At 25.7% G+C, this 19,524-nt stretch overlaps 1 protein-coding gene across 1 annotated transcript in view; it reads right to left on the bottom strand.

The window, feature by feature from the left end:
- The window catches only part of LOC122528831 (laminin subunit alpha-1), a 370,357-nt gene that overhangs the window by 228,144 nt on the left and 122,689 nt on the right, over positions 1–19,524 (bottom strand). Inside the window, exons 7-13 of the mRNA XM_043654368.1 lie at positions 18,225–18,521; positions 14,899–15,159; positions 11,331–11,578; positions 8,612–8,846; positions 7,313–7,539; positions 6,298–6,485; positions 4,063–4,344 (exon numbers count right to left, since the gene is read on the bottom strand). Of these exons, the coding sequence (XP_043510303.1) occupies positions 4,063–4,344; positions 6,298–6,485; positions 7,313–7,539; positions 8,612–8,846; positions 11,331–11,578; positions 14,899–15,159; positions 18,225–18,521 (1,738 nt within the window). The remainder of the gene's footprint in view (positions 1–4,062; positions 4,345–6,297; positions 6,486–7,312; positions 7,540–8,611; positions 8,847–11,330; positions 11,579–14,898; positions 15,160–18,224; positions 18,522–19,524) is intronic.

Raw genomic sequence — 19,524 nt, 5'->3', positions numbered from 1 at the left:
AAACATCTATGTTTCAATCACTTCTTCTACTGTGAAGTGACATTTATATTGAATGATTAATTGTGTCTCTTTATTTAAAAGCAGTGATAAGTGTCTAAGAAGAAAATCAGTTTTTTTTCAGAAACACTACATATTTATGAACAAAGAACAATTCAAGTATACAACCTGTTTTCTACATCCGGTGAAAAAGTTTTGAATATAATTTTGATTATAATTTTAAGTTTTTTTGTAGTGCAAAAATTAAGATTCCAATTGATCCGTAATTTGTGTTTGAACATATAATTTTCATAGGCAAATATTCAAGAAAATGTATTAACATTTATCTGGAAAAACCAAAAAAATTACAATGTTTAGACAAATAACTTTTTGCAAAATGATGTTCATCATTAAATTTGTCGTTAAAAAATACTAATTTCATCAATTTACACAATAGCTATATCTTCAATAATTCCCAAGATATTTGCCAAAATAGATTCTACAACCTCAATTTTGAAAATAATTTAAGAAAACTACACCAAAGTCTTCTATACAGAAGAAAACTATACTAAAGACTAAAAAACGATAGTTGTTCAAAAATGTGATACACATATTAAAGAAAATGAATTATAATAAATATTACCTATTATAAAATACAAACATAAGTTCTTTAGAATGCGATCTTTTAATAAATTCATTCCTCATTGTTATTCAGCTTTATTTGACTTTTAATGAATAAATTATAACGTGTAAAATATAAAATTTCTATTTATGATAATAATTTCTATTTATATTGATCCGAAACTTTTTCGAAAATTAAAAATCAAAGAAAATTCTTTCTTTTCAAAGAAAACAAATGACGAAATGATTGAAGTTGAACGTAAGTTGAAGTAAATTTTTTCATTTTACATAATTTTACTTTTTTCCTAAATATTAAGTTCTAGTAGCGAAACAGGTTCTTTTTTTAATGACACTGAAAGACATCAGTGTTGTTTTACAATATAAACTAAATATATATTATAATATTTACTTTAAAATAATTAAGGATAATTAATTAGTATTCTCAGTGATAACAAATTTGAAACTTACTATAGAAAGATATGAATCATTCAATGTTGACAGTTGAAGGATTTTTGTACAAATATTTCTTGCTTTATATTATTATGCAATTTTATATTATGACTGGAAAAATTGATTCGGCAAATAGATATATATAAAATATAAGAAATATATATATAATATATAGAAACAAATATATATATATAATATATAATATATAATATATATATATATATTTCCTACATTTTATATATATTTATTTGCCGAATAAATTTTTCCAGTCACAGAACCTGATATATGTGTGTATATATATATATATATATATATATATATATATATATTCAATGTGTATATATATATATATATATATATATATATATATTCAATTTTTTTTTCATTGTCTTAATATTAAAAAGTAAAATTTAAGAATATAAACTGGTTCAGCAAGATATATATATATATATATATATATATATATATATATAGTAATAAATTTAATTTCTAGTTCTTTTTAACCAGTCTAGACCAATTTAGACACAGTCTCGTTTTAGAATTTAATGATATTATAAATATTAAAAAACGATGTAATAACAATTGATCAATCGATTGAATTGAAGAACTGGCAAGGAATTCAAATTATTCGACAATAAACACTGAATGAAATTCAGGCATTTTCTATATGGAACAACGCAATTAAAAACATTAGAATAAAACAGTTTAGATTAACGCATACTACGCGAGAAAGAATGAAATTACCAAATATACCATTGTGGTCGTATGAAAGCAATTAACATTTCAGACAACTCGTGGATCGAGTGGAATGACTTGAAGCAAGCTAGAAATTCACATATGGTACACCATATCTCGACATAGTTGTGAAATATGATATCTTGACCGCTGTTTAATTAATCGTAAATAAAGATTCGATTTCGCACTTTCTTGCTGTAGGTAAGTTGCGGCAATACGAAACAATAAATTCTTTCTGTTTTATGTTTCAGACACTGGGGAGAATATTGAAAGATTGTAAATATTTTATTTTATATAGAATATTAAGCTATTAAATTGTAATTACGCGACGTTTTATTTGCAATTATTTAGATCAAAATGATCAAAATCTGTTTTTTTAATATTGGAACTATGAAAAGAAGTTCCAAGGATACACTCACTATCTTGTCTTTCATTTAGATTTCGTATTTTTATTTTCATTTGATAAATGAAATACAGTATACGAATATTATTAATTTAGAACGCGTTATTTATTGTTGTTTATATCTTAAATATACGTATCGTTATATAATTTCTTATACGTATCGTTATATAAATTCTTATACGTTATATAATTTCTTATATTATATCTTAAATATACTTATCGTTATATAATATCTTGAATATCGTTATAAAATTTGGAAAAAAGACAGAATGAACCGGACATCTATTTTTATCTCAAATCTATAATAAATATATATCCCTGTAAAATAAAATATATCCAAAACTGTGCAACCACACCATTTTTCTTCTTTAACAAAGAATTCCAAACACGAGATAGTAACTGGTGAAAAACGTGCAAGATGAAACGATGGTGCACGGAAATCGTGATCGTAAATTAAAACTAAGCTAAACAGATTACATGTCAGAAGCAGTTCCACGGGCAAGGGTGGTTCGACTCTTGTAAATCTCAAGTAACATCCTCGACTCATGACTGCTGTCCGTGCTGGATAAGTACCCCGTACTTAAGGGAGCTTCGAGATAAACATCCGCGGCTTAGTTGAAACAAGCACGGGCGTTATGCATTACTCTTGCTCGCGTTCCACAGCAACGAAACCACGATGCTTCCAACCATCGGTAACCTACGCTTCGTTTCTCTCGCTACCTGTTGCGCGTGCTACGTTACGCTACACGATTTCTGCAAGCGCAGTAGCGCAGGCCAAGAGATTCAGCTGGATGAAGACAAGTTTCTGACGACGATTTAACATTTTGACGATGGCCGACGTGAAAGCAAAGATTCGCGACCATTTTGTAAAATTTTGAAATTTTGATAATTTTTTTTAAAATTTTGGAAGTTTTAGAAGTAGAAATTTTAGAAATTTTGGAATTTTTAAATTTTAGAATAAACACTTTTAGGACAAACATACAGTTAATAGACAGTGTGTACAGTAACACACAAATATATTCATACTAATATATTTATAATATACATATATATTTACTAATATATTTATAATATATATTATAATATACTAATATATTTATATAACATACTAATATATTTATAATATATATATTTACTAATATATTTTACAATATAAATTTAAAAATATTTACTTTAAAATAATTAAGAATAATTAATTAAGTATTCTCAGTGATAACAAATTTGAAATTTACAGAAAGGTATGAATCATTCAATGTTGGCAGTTGGAAGATTTTTGTACGAATATTTCTCGCTTTATATTATTATGCAATTTTATATTATGATTGGAAAAACTGATTCGTCACTAATATATATATTTGTGTGTAATACAAAATTTAATTTCTAGTTCTTTTTAACCAGTTTATATTCTTAAATTCTACCGTAAATAGAATTTAAAAGGGAATTAAAACGAAATGTAAAGAATAATGTAAGTACTGAGGTCTATTTCTAGGCCGATAGGCTGAAATAAAGATTCATCAATTCTACCTTAAGGCTGAAAGAAATCCCAATAATAACAAGCTCAAAATTTTTCTTACGTAAATAAATAAAATTTTGATTTTAAAGAATCAAGGAATAATTTGTTATAATTGTAAATTTTTTAAAACGCAATTCTGTATAAACAATACTACCGAATCAAATAAACATTAAATAGCAAGGTTTCTCATTGAAATATTAAATTTAATTTCTCAGATTACCTTTCATTTCGTTGATAAATAGATTTATACACAAATTGCTTCTAGTTTTGAACCATCACTTACCTTATACACCTCCATATTAAGTTATCATTATACGACAATAAAATCACCTCCATGCAGAAAAATATTAGAAACAGTACTCACCTGTGCAGCCTTCCGCGGATAATCCGTAATGGTCGATGTCACAGTGATCACACCGGAAGCCAAGGGCACCTTCCGCGCACCTGCATTCACCAGTTACGGGATCGCAGACCTCGTCGAGGGCACCCACGTCGCAGTCGCATTCCCGGCAACCTGCAGTCACGTTCCCGTAACCTTCGATGCAAGAGGAGCAGTCACGACCCTCGAACAAAGGCTTGCAAGGACACTGACCGCTCTTCTCATCGCACTCGGTGGAACTGCTGCCCAGAGGATCGCAGTTGCAAGCTGCAAACATGAGATTTTCCAGTTCAGATTCCCCGTTCAAGAGCATAGAATCTTATGGAATGGCGATTCGTATAGGAAAATTGATAAAAATAGATCAGAAGTTCCCAAAAAATAAGAATACTTGTTCACTTGTTTACAAAGATTTTACAATCGTCACAATTAATGCAGCTACGTTGACGTGCGTGTAAGCTTAAAAAGTTAAGCTTTCTAACTTTAATTATATATTGATTTATTATTAAATTAATATTTCCAATATTTATGCTTTGAAATTTTAATTATGCATTGAAAGCGAATGAAACATTGTTTCAAAAACTTACTGTCCTTAAAAGTGAATCTCGACATATAAAAATATACAAACTACAATTGATTATCTTTAGTAAAATCAAGGTGAGCAGATTCTTCTTGTATATATACGATAAGTCATCATTATATACATATTGCATATAACATTTTTCTGAGAGTTAGAATATGTTCAACCAGCATGATTTTACCCAGGAAAGCTTTTATTGATATATTTTTGCCTACTATATTTTGCTATTTAGTTTATCATAAAAATAAACAAAAACTTTCCACTGTAATTTTTTATATGAATAAAAAAATATGAATATAATAGCAAGATCATACGATGCATGAGGGTATATATTATAATTTATTTTGTTAATATTATAATTTATAATGTTAAGACAATGGTTTCTCCATAATATTATATTAGTGATACATAGATTATTATACCCACATAATGAAAATTCAAATTATATCTGCAGCAATAATGCGAGAAAGAGGAAAGAATTGTAAAAAATAAAATCTTTTTTATCTTTAACTTTCGATAGAATATTTTTGAAATGAATATTATAGAAATTATAGAAATGAATAATAAGAATTGATGAAACTCAAACAAAATAATGCGGTTTGTAAAAAAAAATTTCTAGACGATGATTTCGATTCATGTAATACGAATATTACCTATGTCATGATAAATAAGAATTAAAATAATAGAAATATTTATACTATAAATAATTATATTTAAAATTACGTTTAAGATAAATTGTATACAAATATATTTCAATAAATATAATATAGAGAATATCTGCGTAATATAGAGAACAATAAAAAAAATATAGTATATTATAATGAAGAATTTTATACAAAATGCTAAAATATTGTAAACATATGCACTGTGCAAAAAAGAAATTATATTTTCACAATCCTATAATTATAAAACGAATAGTCGAGGAAATATCAATTCTATATTTTTATATGTGTTTAATAAAAATTCATTTATTTGGATACTCTAATAATTTTTCAGTACCACTATAGTTTATTTTTAAAAATATGTTAAAATATGAAAGACTGAAATTTTAAATATGTAACAAAAATAATAATACAAGTTCTAATAAATTGTCCTGATCCATTTTAATATAATCTTTTTTATATTATTATTAATTATATGTATATTATTAAATTATATTACATTAAAAGCTGATTATTTTATTGAAGTCAATAAAATTGAAGAATTCTAATTTAAGCTCAGTGAATAACATATAGATAGACTGCGGATGTTTATACATTTTTGGGCAATTTAAAATTCCAAAAAACTAGAAAATACATATAATATTTAAAAATATATATGAGTACAGCTTATTACAATATTTAATAGTTCTTGTTATAATATTTCATTCATAAAAATACATAAATATCTACAATCGACTCATTGAACATTCAACTTGTATTAGTACCATTAACATATTTAACATATTCAATTTCTAATAATTAGGAACGCTATTTAAAGTTGAGCAACGATCTTCCTTATTAAATATACGTGTTGCAAGTTACGTAAAATGTTGGAGAACATTTAATGATTAAATGTAAGATTTAAAGAATGTTCGATATCCACGAGATATCGCGTGCTAATGTCGGTGAAATAACGAACCAGAAGTAACAGATGATACTCACGCAAGCAGTTCTGTTCTAAAGGATTTCCGTAATGAGCTGGTTTACATTTGTCGCATTTCCAGCCTTCCGTGTTACCGCGACACTCCAGGCAGCGCCCTGTTTGTTGATCGCAGGGGCCGCCGCCGCAAAAGCATGGCTCGCACGTACCACCGGGTACCAGAGGGTTTCCAAAGAATCCTACGTCGCAGCTTTCGAAATAAATTTGAATTTTATTATCATTTCTATTTCATGTTAATTAATTTTACATTAAAACATTTTAATGTTTTTAATGTGTAATGTGTTTAAAATTTTGTTGTGTATTTTAATGTAATTTTAAAAAAAATTTTATAATTTTATAAAATTTTATTAATACTACTCTTTAAATGATAGTGACAAAATCATTTGAGTAGAAGAAATAGAATTATTTCACACTTGCACAATAAATATACTTTAGTAAAAATGTAATGATATTTGTAAATATTTGTAAATATGTACTTCTCTTCAATTATTGAACACTAAAATATCTCTAGAATTTCTTTAAGAAAAGAAAAATCTGATAGAAAATTTGCTTCTAAATTCGTAGAAAAGAAAATATATTATTGAATCTAATCTGATTCAAATGGGAGTAGTATTGATGAAGTTTTATAAATAAAATTTTTAGAAAACAGTCACAACAGTATGCAACATTCTAAGTTTCATACTATTAATGGAAATTGAGAAAGTTTTATTAAAACTTCAAAGTTGTTGAAATTATAAAATTATAAAAAACTATTCCAATATGTTAAATAATTTGTATTGAACTTCAGACTGTTAAATTATGTGAAATCAATAGAACATTTCGATTAAACTGTGCAAGTATCTAATTTATTTTTTAATTCAGAAGAATTAGACTGCGATCTTTTTCAATGATATATTTTTATGAACACGTCTATTAATTGTTATAAGATATATATATATTTGCTGTGTTTTTACATCAGATTTCATTACATCTGTCTTATTATATTTTGTATCCTTTTCCTATTATTTATTTACTTACTTTTCACAGTGGTCGCCAGTGTAGCCTTTTGGACATTGTGTACATACATATCCACTGTCAATGTCAGTAGGATCATCCAGTTGACAATTTGGGCTAAAATTATTGGACTCGATTAAAAGTGGACAGGCACATCTTTTGCAATCAGTTGGTGTGCCTTTGAGAGCGATACCGTAAAAACCCGGTGCGCAACGATCACATTTGGGGCCTACTGTATTATGCTCACAGATCTATTGAACAAAAAATATTAAGTTTTAAATAAATACATGTCATAATAACAGAAGAGAGATTATTTTTATTATTAATAATAACATAAATTTTAATAAAAGTTATTTTAATAAAATTTTACATTATTGTTAGTTTATGATACCTTAATTATCAACTAAGTAATACTTAAATAAATAAATTAAGAAAAGCAAAATATTTAATAACTCGCACTTGTTTTAAATCGTTAATTAAAAATTAAATATTAAATTTAAATAAATATTAAATATTAAATAAATATCAAATTTAATTAATTAAAAACTAGATTAAATTCATTGTTAATTAAAAACTTGTGAAAAAATTAATAAATTAATTTAGTAATTAATATTTTGGATACTGATAGTTGATAAAGATAACATCTTTTCTCTTGCGATAAATCTTTAGATTTACCATACACTTTCTTCACTACCATTAGACGGTTATTGCATTGAAGGTAAAGAAGAGATCTACATAAACGAACTTAGGTCAATGTCTATACTTCTGAATTTATTTTTATCATATCTTTTATTTGAAATTATCGAATGTTAATGAATAAATTAATCTACCTGCTTTTTATTGATACCGTTTTATTTACAATTGCACTTCTTAATTATAGAATTAAATGTAAGTCCTTTGACTTATTTGGTAAAGTTACCGGGAATGTATAAAAAATATAAAAAAAATATTATAAAAAAAGATTAATCTATCCATGAAAAAAAGATTAATTTAGATACTGATTCTTATGTTAAAATCGAATAAATTTTAATTTCTACATAATTAGTTAATTTATTATCAATCGTGTATATATTTTTCTCCAACTAAATTCATCACAAATAATTGTTATTAGAAGGATAAATAATCTTTTATGTATTATAATATTACATAAATCTTTCAATTATGTTTCTTATTTTAAATTAGACTTCAAATTCTACTTGCATATTTATATATTTTATTATATTATATCTAAAGTTAGACAAAAAATGAGAAATTTCTCTTATGAATGTGCTTCATTATAATTGATTTTTCAATAAATTATAAAATAAATACAAAAATACTCACTGTGCATTCTCCAAGAACGAGATCACAAGTACTCGCGTGTCCGTTACAATCACATTTCACGCATACGTGATGATCCTGATGATCAGACCCATTTTTGATCAATTTTACGTAGCCCCATGCACAATTTTCGCAAGAAAGTCCTGTGTATCCTTCGGGGCATTCACATGTCTCTACCAAATTGTTACTCTCGCCATTGGATGAAATTTCTCCGACTGATATAATTGCCGAGTGTAAGCTGAAACACAAAAAATATAATTAATCTTCGAATTCAACAAATGCCATTGATTGATCAAATTTGTAAAATTTCTTCTGCGTAATAATATTGTTCATGTATAAAGTAAATAGTGCAAAATTTATTTGGTTTCCTGCAAATATGTTATTTTGTGATTTAAGATCGAATTGTTTAGAAAAAGGTTAACAATTATAGAATATGAATATTTTATATATCGTATGTGTTATTTTCAAAGTTTCCTGATATTCCCTCGGAATTTGAATATAAAATATTAAATAAATGTTTAAGTTTGTGGCGAATTAGGATGCCATGGAATTCACCGAAAGTAGTTTTATATAACTAGTTTAATATATATATTCTATATGTCTTATAATATAATTAATAGATATTAGGTTACAATATACAATTCGCACGTGTCTCTCTCTTGTCGGTTTCGGTAATACTACTGACAATGAGACGAAAGCGCCACGCACGGTACATCTTTTCCAGTAGTGTCGCTCGTATCTATATCACCCGGTGTTATTTACTATCCAACAAGATTATATAAAAGTTTCAATTCTGTATTAATTGTTGTCTTACTTTAAATGTTCAAAAATAGATACATATATTATACAAATAATATTAAATATATATCAATTATAAAGAAATTACAAATTACAATTATAATTATAAATTATTATAGTATATAATATATATTATATTAAATATCTAACATTAAGTAAATAAATTAATTTTAATATATAAATACAATATATGTATATACATTTTTGAACTTCAAATGAAACTTGTATTATGTACAGTGGATCAAAAAAAATGTGGCAATCATTTTTTGCTCGACTGTATGTTATTCTCCTAGCTGGACAATGAGTCAAAACATTAAAATAAAAAATGAACGTTCTCAGAACTTTACGAAAATGTTTTATTTACTTTGTTTCGAAACGATACGTCCTAACGACACGACGTAGCAACTGTAACAGTTTATATGCTTGCTAAACTCCTGAAGTCAGTTTATGTTTATGACATTCGTATCACCTAGAATAGAGATGCTTTACTGGTCGACGAGCCCTTGCTCCTACTCTCGCTAGCGCTATCCCCTCCACTGCAACGATCTTAGAGTTAAGCATTTTTGATCTAGAATATACGTCTTGTCGTAATATTAGATTTTTTACGTAATGTATGTTTGAAATGTACATCTATATTTTCAATTAATTAGATATTTGCTTTTATCAATAAAATAGAATAGAATAAAATGTAATACTGACTGTAGAATACGGCTTCGTATTAAATGTTTTACACTTTACCAATAACTAGGATTATAATTAATTATTTTTTCATTCTTTTTATATATTTTTATTTTATTACGTGTGTTTTTCTTATTCCTCTTGTGTATTATCAACATATTATTTTATCAGAATGTTTTTATATTAACATCTTTTTTTAATATACTAGTAATTATTATCTTTTTTTACACATAGACATATGTATATGTAAGTGTATATATATATAATGTATGTATATAGGTATATTATTACATTATAATATGTAAAATAATATAATTATATAATTATTAATATAATTAATTTTCATATAATCTCAATATAGACTGACAAGATGATATATTTTTAAAAATATTTTGGATCTTTAATTCTTGAATTCTTTTTTACAGGCGAATATATTATAATAAGAATTATTATATAACTGCATTCATTATCGAAAAGAAAGAGTTAAATTAATCTAAATGATTAAAAAGTAATCCAGTTTAAGCATTGGTATACTATTTACAGTTAACATAATGATAAGCCGAATTCGAATTGAACAAATTTTAAAATTTTAGTTCATATTTAACTTCATTAAACGACCAATATAAATCTATATTAATTTATTATACATTCTCTCACACAACATACGGCCGAATGTTACATTTTTTTATGAAAAAATGAGTAAAAAGTATAGAATATAATAGAGAGTTATAAATATAAAATCGAGTTTGAAAAATATTTATTAAATATATGAATTGAATTGAGCTATTTGAATTCTAGACACGACAAAAAGGAATAATTAAGAGAAAGTTATTTTACGTTTGAAAATAAATAAAAAATATAGCAAATTTTTTTATTTAAATCTTAATTTTCAAGAAAATAGACTTTGAATACGTTCGGTTAAAACTTATCTTTCGTGCACTTGATAAATTTTCAAAGTCGATTTTCTCTAAAACAAAGCATCTTACAAAAATTTATATTAATATAAGAAAATATTTATCACCTGCAAAGTATAGTGCTTTGTATGTACATAATTCAATTCTACAATATTAATAATATTTTATAGCAATTGGTAACATTCTCTAAAAAGTAATATTCTATCTGTATGCATAAAATAATTTTCTATCAAAATCCTATTTTCTAAATTATATTTTCAAAAATATGAATTCGAATAAAAATTCACAATATGCAATTTTATTTTACTTGAATTTCTAATTGGTTCACATACCTGCCCTCGATTTGCTCGGAATGATATTGTGCCCTTATCATGAGATATTTCAAATCCGCGAGAACTTTCACCATCTGTGTCCTGGTAACAGCATCTCCACGAAATTCGGTTCTTCTTAACCTGGTAGGTATATCTTGAATCTCACTGCGTACATGGTACCAGCCGTTTTCGCGTAGAGGCACGGTGATTTCGGCTTCCTGGCCATTATATTGTTCTTCGCCGTAAGCTATTCGCATACCATTATTACCCTGTGAAGAAACGAGACAAGAAGATTAATTTAAAAACAAAGAAAAAAATGTTAAACGTCGCGATCTATCTCTCGGTGGGGAAACGAATAACCTATAAAGGACGTAGGAGTGGTCTGACAAGTGGATTGCAAATTTTTGTATATTCATGAAAAATTGGAAGTTGAAAAAACCCACAGAATGCATGTGATAGACGAAAACATAAAATATCTAAAGTGATAGATATATTTAAGTTTCATTTCTTTATGTACGTAAAAATCTGCAATTATATAAATATACATAAATAAATAACCATTTGTATTTTAAAGAATTATTTAGGAAAATGAATGTTGGCAATCTCTATTAGTACCGAAGAAGAAAGGATATAAAATAGTTCACTTTAACAACTCACTCATAATAACTCATGCTGTTCCATCACAAGTGTATTTCGTTCGGCAGTTATAAAGAGAAGAAGGAGGAAAGTGACGAGCAGCAAATTTAAACTCACTACATTGTCTTTGCTTTACAACAGGTGGCGCGATTATCATACGTTAGAACAGCGATTTTTAACAATGTGCCGTGACATGATTAATGTGTCGCCAAATTTCTCATTAAAATAAAAAAAGATATAACTTGTCATTATTGTTAAATAAATGTAATTATTACTAATAGTACTATGTATATATATGAATATATTTTTTATTAATAACATATAACATGATTATTTTATGTTTGGATTATTGAAATTTTTGAAGCACGTAAAAGTATTTCGCGAGAGAAAAAAGATTGAGAACCACTAAGCATGGTCCAACAGTCTCGATAATAGATACCTTACAAACATTTATTAACATATTGTTCATCACATGATATTTATATATTTTACCTATCAAATGAAATATTTAATTTCTATAAAATTGCAATATAAAAGTGAAATGAAAGCACACGATTCATTTAATAATATATGATCTAGTTATTTATGATATTTAAAACTTTCGTCGATGATGAAATCATCGATATTCATACTTAATCATTCTAAAATATTCATAGGAATAGAAATATCGTTCAATGACGTGTTAATAAATATTATAAATTAAATAATATTGTATAAATAAATATTGACATGTTAATAAATATTATAAATTAAATAATATTGTAAAAATAAATATTGACGTGTTAATAAATATTATAAATTAAATAATATTGTATAAATAAATATTAAATGCGATTTAAATAATATTTGGCAAATATTTTGCTAATTTATATTTTACAAATACGAACAAGACATGATTTTTTATTAGCAAGTAGTGAATGTACTGTCGAGAATAATTATATTAAAAAAAAAGTTAATATAACCAAATTTGAATTGTTACAGAATATTATATAATATACTTGAATGTTATATTTATATAATGAAATATTTATTTATCTAATAAATATAATTATCTACTTTATAACAAAATTATTTTTTGTATACTTCGTATATTACACTAATAATTCTTATCATCGATATATTTCTTTGTATCAACATGATATGGCGAGATACTTTACATTTTAAATATACTTTTTCACATATATTTATACGAAAACAGTTCTTCTATTTGTGCTAAGAAATATAATCAATATAATCAAAGATTAATTAACAAAACATTTATTGCAAAACAAAATACTAAATGTTATATATATATATATGTATATATACACAGACGAATAAATAATATAAGATAAAGAATAAGTGAAAACTCATTAATCAATCAAAACAGAGAAAGAGAGAAAATTCTAATAAAAAATATACATACATAGATAAAAAATAGATGCCGAAAAAACAAAAACAATCAAATGACCGGTATGGTAAGATCGTCCGTATGGTCAACAGTAACCAATAAATAGATAAACAATTCATGTAAATATTAACGACTGGTGAATTTATAAAAATAGATAACTTTCTCGAAACCAACATTCGCGTAATAGAAACAGTGGGTACCAACTATTGGCTGGTGAGATAATCATTTATGAAATTGGTGAGCGGTTTCTGATGAATCATTGTCAGGATTTCTTAGGTTTATTGTTCTACAAATCGAAAATTAAAGGAAAACTATTTTCAAATCAATTCTCCCATTTCAAAGATCGAAAATATCTTTCATACGAATACTGTTTTCGAAGCTTTTGCGATCCTACTCCGAATGTACTTAAAGGTTCTGAATACGTTCCTATCGTGTGTATTCGTTTACTTCTATTGCCTTTGTTCGTGAAACGGATTATAGTAATTCAAATATCGAAATTTTTCAAAGATATCAGTCTAAAACAATAAAAATTTTTCAGATATCAATCTACAAACATACAACATAAAACGTCCCTTGTTTCTAATGACATAATACATCACGATCTGGCAATGAAATACAAAGTGATCACTGAAAGATATAAAACAAAAATAACTTTTACAAACACGTTTTTCTAATTTTTTATTATTTTATTTCGAAATATAATTAATAGACTTTTTTCAGTATTATGTGTGAAAAACAACATCCCTTAAATAACCACCATTTATGGCTTTTTTCTTTTTATTTTTTACTTTTTACAAATTAGGACTTTTTCAAACCCTTCAGTTTTCCTGTAATTATCGTAACATGTTGAAGATACACACTATTAAATCTAGTAATCAGATTTAATAATTAAAATCGATTTCATACTTGGTATGATATGGAATGTCACATCCATTTCAGATTTGTCACCTTAAATATCTCTTATCTTAATTTTATAAAATCTATGCAGGAAAGACAAAAATTATAAATACAAGAATACTGTTCTTGTTTTTCCTCGTTATTTATACAATAAATTTTACGAAATTAAAATTAAAATATCTTTTAAACTAATAATTTTTCGATATGCATAATATTATTATTAATATTATTATATATTAACTTAATTATTATTTATATATTATTAATTATTATATTATATTAATTATATTATTATTATAGCATAGTATTATTAGTAATATTATTATTAATATTTTTTAATAGAGAATGTCAAGTATTGATTGGATGAAAAAACATATCATTCTATTTAAAAAAAATGAAAATCATTATTTCTATATTATGTATTGTACTACACTATCTCTCGGTACCGAATAACTTTTGTTTATAAAATTTGTTTATATCTCTAAAAATAATAGAGATATTTGAGATGGCAAACTTAAAAAATAAATAAAATATCCTATGATAGCTATAGCACGCTATTCTGCATTATTATTAAATTTATTTAAAATTATGAGGATTTTGTAAAAAAATCTAATTGTAAGAAATTGAAAAAAGAAAGAAAAAATAGGTTGCGAGAAATATACTTACTATTAGAATAACATTAGGTCCTGTAATCGGTTTTCCACTGGTGTCACCGCGCATAACGACCCAGCTAACAGAATAAGTAAGATTGCTGCCATAAGACGAGAGTCGATTACCGCAATAAATTCGCGGGGCTAACCAGAAAGGACTGTCGTATTCGACATCGAAAGATGCGATCGTGAGCCAACCATTATCCGTGTCCAAAATAGGAACAATGGCACGAGTTGCATTCATGTCAGTTACTAACCAATTCTCCATCGAGGAAATCTGAAATTAATTAACGAAAATGAATGATTTCATTTGAGACATTGATTAAATTAACTGAAGTATTGTTTATCACATGATTTTTAATTTCATTGGAAATATCTAAATGAAATATTGCAAAGTCTGTCGCAATTTAACACTTTTTATCTTAAACAAAAATTGTTATAAAAAATATGCCATTAAGTACATATTTATTTGGTTAATTGTTAAAGTATTTGGTAAATTGTATCGCAGTTTTCATTCATATCTTTCTATAAAATGTTACTACCTATTCAACTTGCAATATATTTTTGATGTTGAATAAAATAATATTTTTGTTAAATAACGTTTATTTTAGATAAAATTACTAGTAAAATAAATTTTATACATGATATTTCTATATAATATAATAATCATTATTATTTAAGATTATCTTTTAGTTCGTGTTATTTATCCTATCAATGTAAATAAAATTTATTTTTATTCCATTATTGTAATATTTTTCGAATGTATTGTATAGCATTGAATTCCTTTCGAATTCGAAATTCTTTTAGAGATTTATTCAAATAGTAATTGGAGAATATAAGATAACTGTATGATTATTAGATGGATGTAGATATTGTTTATTTGAAGTTAGAATGAATCTAATTTTATTCTATCATTAATTAATATCAATATTAAGAAATACAAGTTTTAAACTTATAAACCACGTACATTTAACGTCAATAAAATTTATACATATATATAAATTTATACACATATATAGGAAAATTCTTATTATTGGTCACCATAAATAATTAGAACATTCTTTTCTTATATGAAGAGGAATGTCATAAAACTTGCTAAAAACATAAATGTCAGATTAAAATCTGTTTTATTTCATCTAACTTATTTCTTTAAAATCAGTTTTGTAGTACGTAAATTATTGAAAAACGACCTGTGACAGTTCCATTTCAAGAACTTTTCAATTCTAGGATTGGCAATTTTTATACATATGTCTAATATAATAAATCTAGTTGACGTCATGTGAAAATTGTTTTAATGAAATATATAATGTTGTAAAGAAACTGCGTCCTATCGAAGTCTAAAAAATGATATATTTAATTAATCTTTTATCAAAGATTTTGGAGCATTTCAAAATAAATTTCAGTAATCTACTATTTCTCAAATCGTTTTTATCTTGATAAAAGTAAGTACGCATATATCAACAGATGTAGAATTTTATATGATAAAATGTTTCTGCAAATGCAAAAGGTAACATGTTTTAGAGTGTAAACGATTAAAAAACAAGCGTCTTGAATAATTGAAAAATTAGTAAATTAGCAGTTGAGTTTGGAGTGCGAAGTATAATTTACAGCTGTTCCTTTATGAAACTATGGTCGATTTAATTTTCCTCTTTCACGTTAAAACGATAACAACGTACTATTACATTTCTCCTCGTTTTACTGGATACACGTGACGCAGAAGAGTTGTTGTGAGACAAAGTAATTGCAGACTTGTCGTTTACTCGTGAGTAGATAAATGCAGTTATTGTCCATTTATCCAGTTCATCTTGAAACCTGAACTTGGATCTCTGCTATGACTTGAGTGTTCAAATGAAGGGGTTGACTCGAAAGCCTACAATTTTAATTACTTTCACCAGTGCATTGTAATTAAATTTATATTCGAGCATATGTCTTAAGTGCTTTGCCTCTGATAATATTAATATTCGTTCTTCCATGACCACCTATCAACTTTTACAAAATATAACTATTTATTTCAATTTTTTTTCTTATTCCTTCAAACATTTGTAATTTGATTTATAGTTCTATCATTGTTATTAATAATTAATTAATTTTCAATTTAATTCGTTTCTTTATATGTGTGTTAATTTTATTACCTCATTATAATTTTACATTCATTGCGATATTAATTTTACATATACATTTATTAAAATACTGGAGAAATATTTCAGAAATAAAAATAAAAATATATCTGCATACTGATAGAATAAATAGCTGAATAGCTGAAAAATAATTGTAAATAATAATGAATATTACATTAAATGAGTACTATAATATCCTTAATTTTAATTATCTTTTAATGAATTAGACGATTAATTAATTAATTTTTTATGTGTATTAATATTATCAATATTAGAAATTTAGTATATGATAATACATATTTACTTCGAGAATTTTTAAGTAATCTCCTATCTAAAAGTGTTTCTATATTTTATCTTTATCGTCTAAGTGTGTTTAAATAGAGAATTCAAATTTATACAAAGACAAAGAATTTCAGTCAATATAAAATTAACATCAATCTCTATTTTAATATAATCCTTTCCTAACTCAAATAGATTAATCTTTTACATTTTTGATAAAAGAAAAAGATTCTAAATTTAAAATGAAAATTAATTCCTTATTTTAATCTGAAATGCATAACAGAAAGAGATCATTCATTGCTAATGACAAAACAAGATTTTTTAAATACAAATATAGATAAGATAATAATAAAATATAAATTTTTAAGTGATTGAAAATTTTATAATTATGTCTATTGAACACTTTATTATTAATAATTCATGTTCATAGGGATTCTTCAATATCGCATTTTAATATGTACAATTTTTTAATTACTCTATTCTAAATAGTACTTTAATAAATGTCAATAATATCTATCTACATGTCGCACTTCTGCGATGAAAGTGATACAACTCGAGTTATCACTATAAAAATGTTACAGAGACAATCCTTCATCAATTATAAAGATCTTATTCATTGATCTTCATAATTTTACCAGTAGAATTACGTTGCTCTTTCTAATTCGCGTGATATAATATACGAATACCTTTTATCATGAATTTTGTTTTAACTGTCGTTGTAAACAAATGTGTATTAATAAAATAAGAAGTATTACTTTGAATTGCATTGTTTCTTTAATTAACAAAATAATATTTAATCTTGTACGAAATCTTGAAAAATATACTTTTTTGTTCAATTTTTGCTTCTCTTGAAAAACATATCCTCTTTAAGTTGTGTCATTCTCTTTATGAGGAAACGATATATGTACATACATATGTACGTGTATATGAATAATAATCGACTTACTGTAGAATAAGACAATTTAGCGCTGCTACAACTATCGCTAACGCCGAAACAATAGCACGGAAGGCATCCATCAATATTTTCCTTGGTTAACGCAAAGTGTCCTGGTTTGCACTCGTTGCATAATTCGCCAGCGACGTTCGCCTTGCAAAGACAGTCTCCCTCGCAATCGTGAGATGGAAGAATTCCACGGGAATCGCACGGACATGGCATACAATCGGGGAATTGACGATAACCAGCTGCACACTGGTCACACTTGTAGCCCGAATAACCCGGTTTGCAATCGCAAGCGCCTGCTACCTGAAACACGATCGGTGTTTAATCCTTTTAGTACCCAAGCGCCGGTATATCGGCTTCGCGAGTTTTCTCTTATTTTGAACATTTTTCTGCCCATTTAATGCCTTACTTTTACAGAATATTTTCACTAAGAAACTACTAGCTCTTTTTACTGAGATTTTTACACGTTCTGTTTCTAGGGCAATGCTTTATAGTTGTGGACGATATATTAAAAAAATGATAAGAGGATTAACCAGTTTATAGCTAAAATTAAGAAATCACGAGTATACTCAAATACGACTGCTGTTGTAAAATTCAATGAACTACAATATGGTAGTTAGTTCTTTTGAAAAATCAGTAATTTTATTCATTTTATTATATGAAATTCATTGATATTGTTGGCAAAACTTCATAATTACCTTACTGAAAAAAAAAAAAATAAAAAAATATTTATCGAAAAAAATGACACTTTAGAAATTCAATCTATTCTTATTTTTGTTTTAATAATAAAGATTACCAAAAAATCATAAAAATATATGTATTTTATTTCACAATAAATATACTTTGTACAGTTTCTTTTTTCAAGTGATGTTCTTTATTTTTCTTGTTTCTTTTCTTTATTTCGTTATAGTTTTAAAATATTTCGAAATACTTTAAATTTATTGATATTTTTTACTTTTCATTAAATTTTTAATTTAATAATTGTAAAAAAAATTTAATTTAATTTAATTTAAATATAAATCTCTAATTTAATTATAAATCTCTTTTTCACATAACGAGTATACTCAATCAAAATTGATTCGACAATTATGAAATATTTAATAAATAGCGATTCCGAATTTCACTCTAAACATACAACGCTCGATACTTGATGCGAACCATCGTTTATTTATATCAAAGCTAATGTAGTTCTCGTTTCTAAAATGATAAGTTTCTCAACTAAACAGATAAAAATAATTTTATAAGATATATTGAAGTCGTCTCAGGCATCAACATTCAGGTTAAAAAAGTATTGCTCATTTAGTTC

This window comes from Frieseomelitta varia, unplaced genomic scaffold, assembly GCF_011392965.1.
Source record: "Frieseomelitta varia isolate USP_RPSP 00005682 unplaced genomic scaffold, Fvar_1.2 scaffold_264, whole genome shotgun sequence".
NCBI lineage: Eukaryota > Metazoa > Arthropoda > Insecta > Hymenoptera > Apidae > Frieseomelitta > Frieseomelitta varia.
Note: the sequence above shows the minus strand (reverse complement) of the source record. Positions and strands in the feature narration are given on the sequence as shown.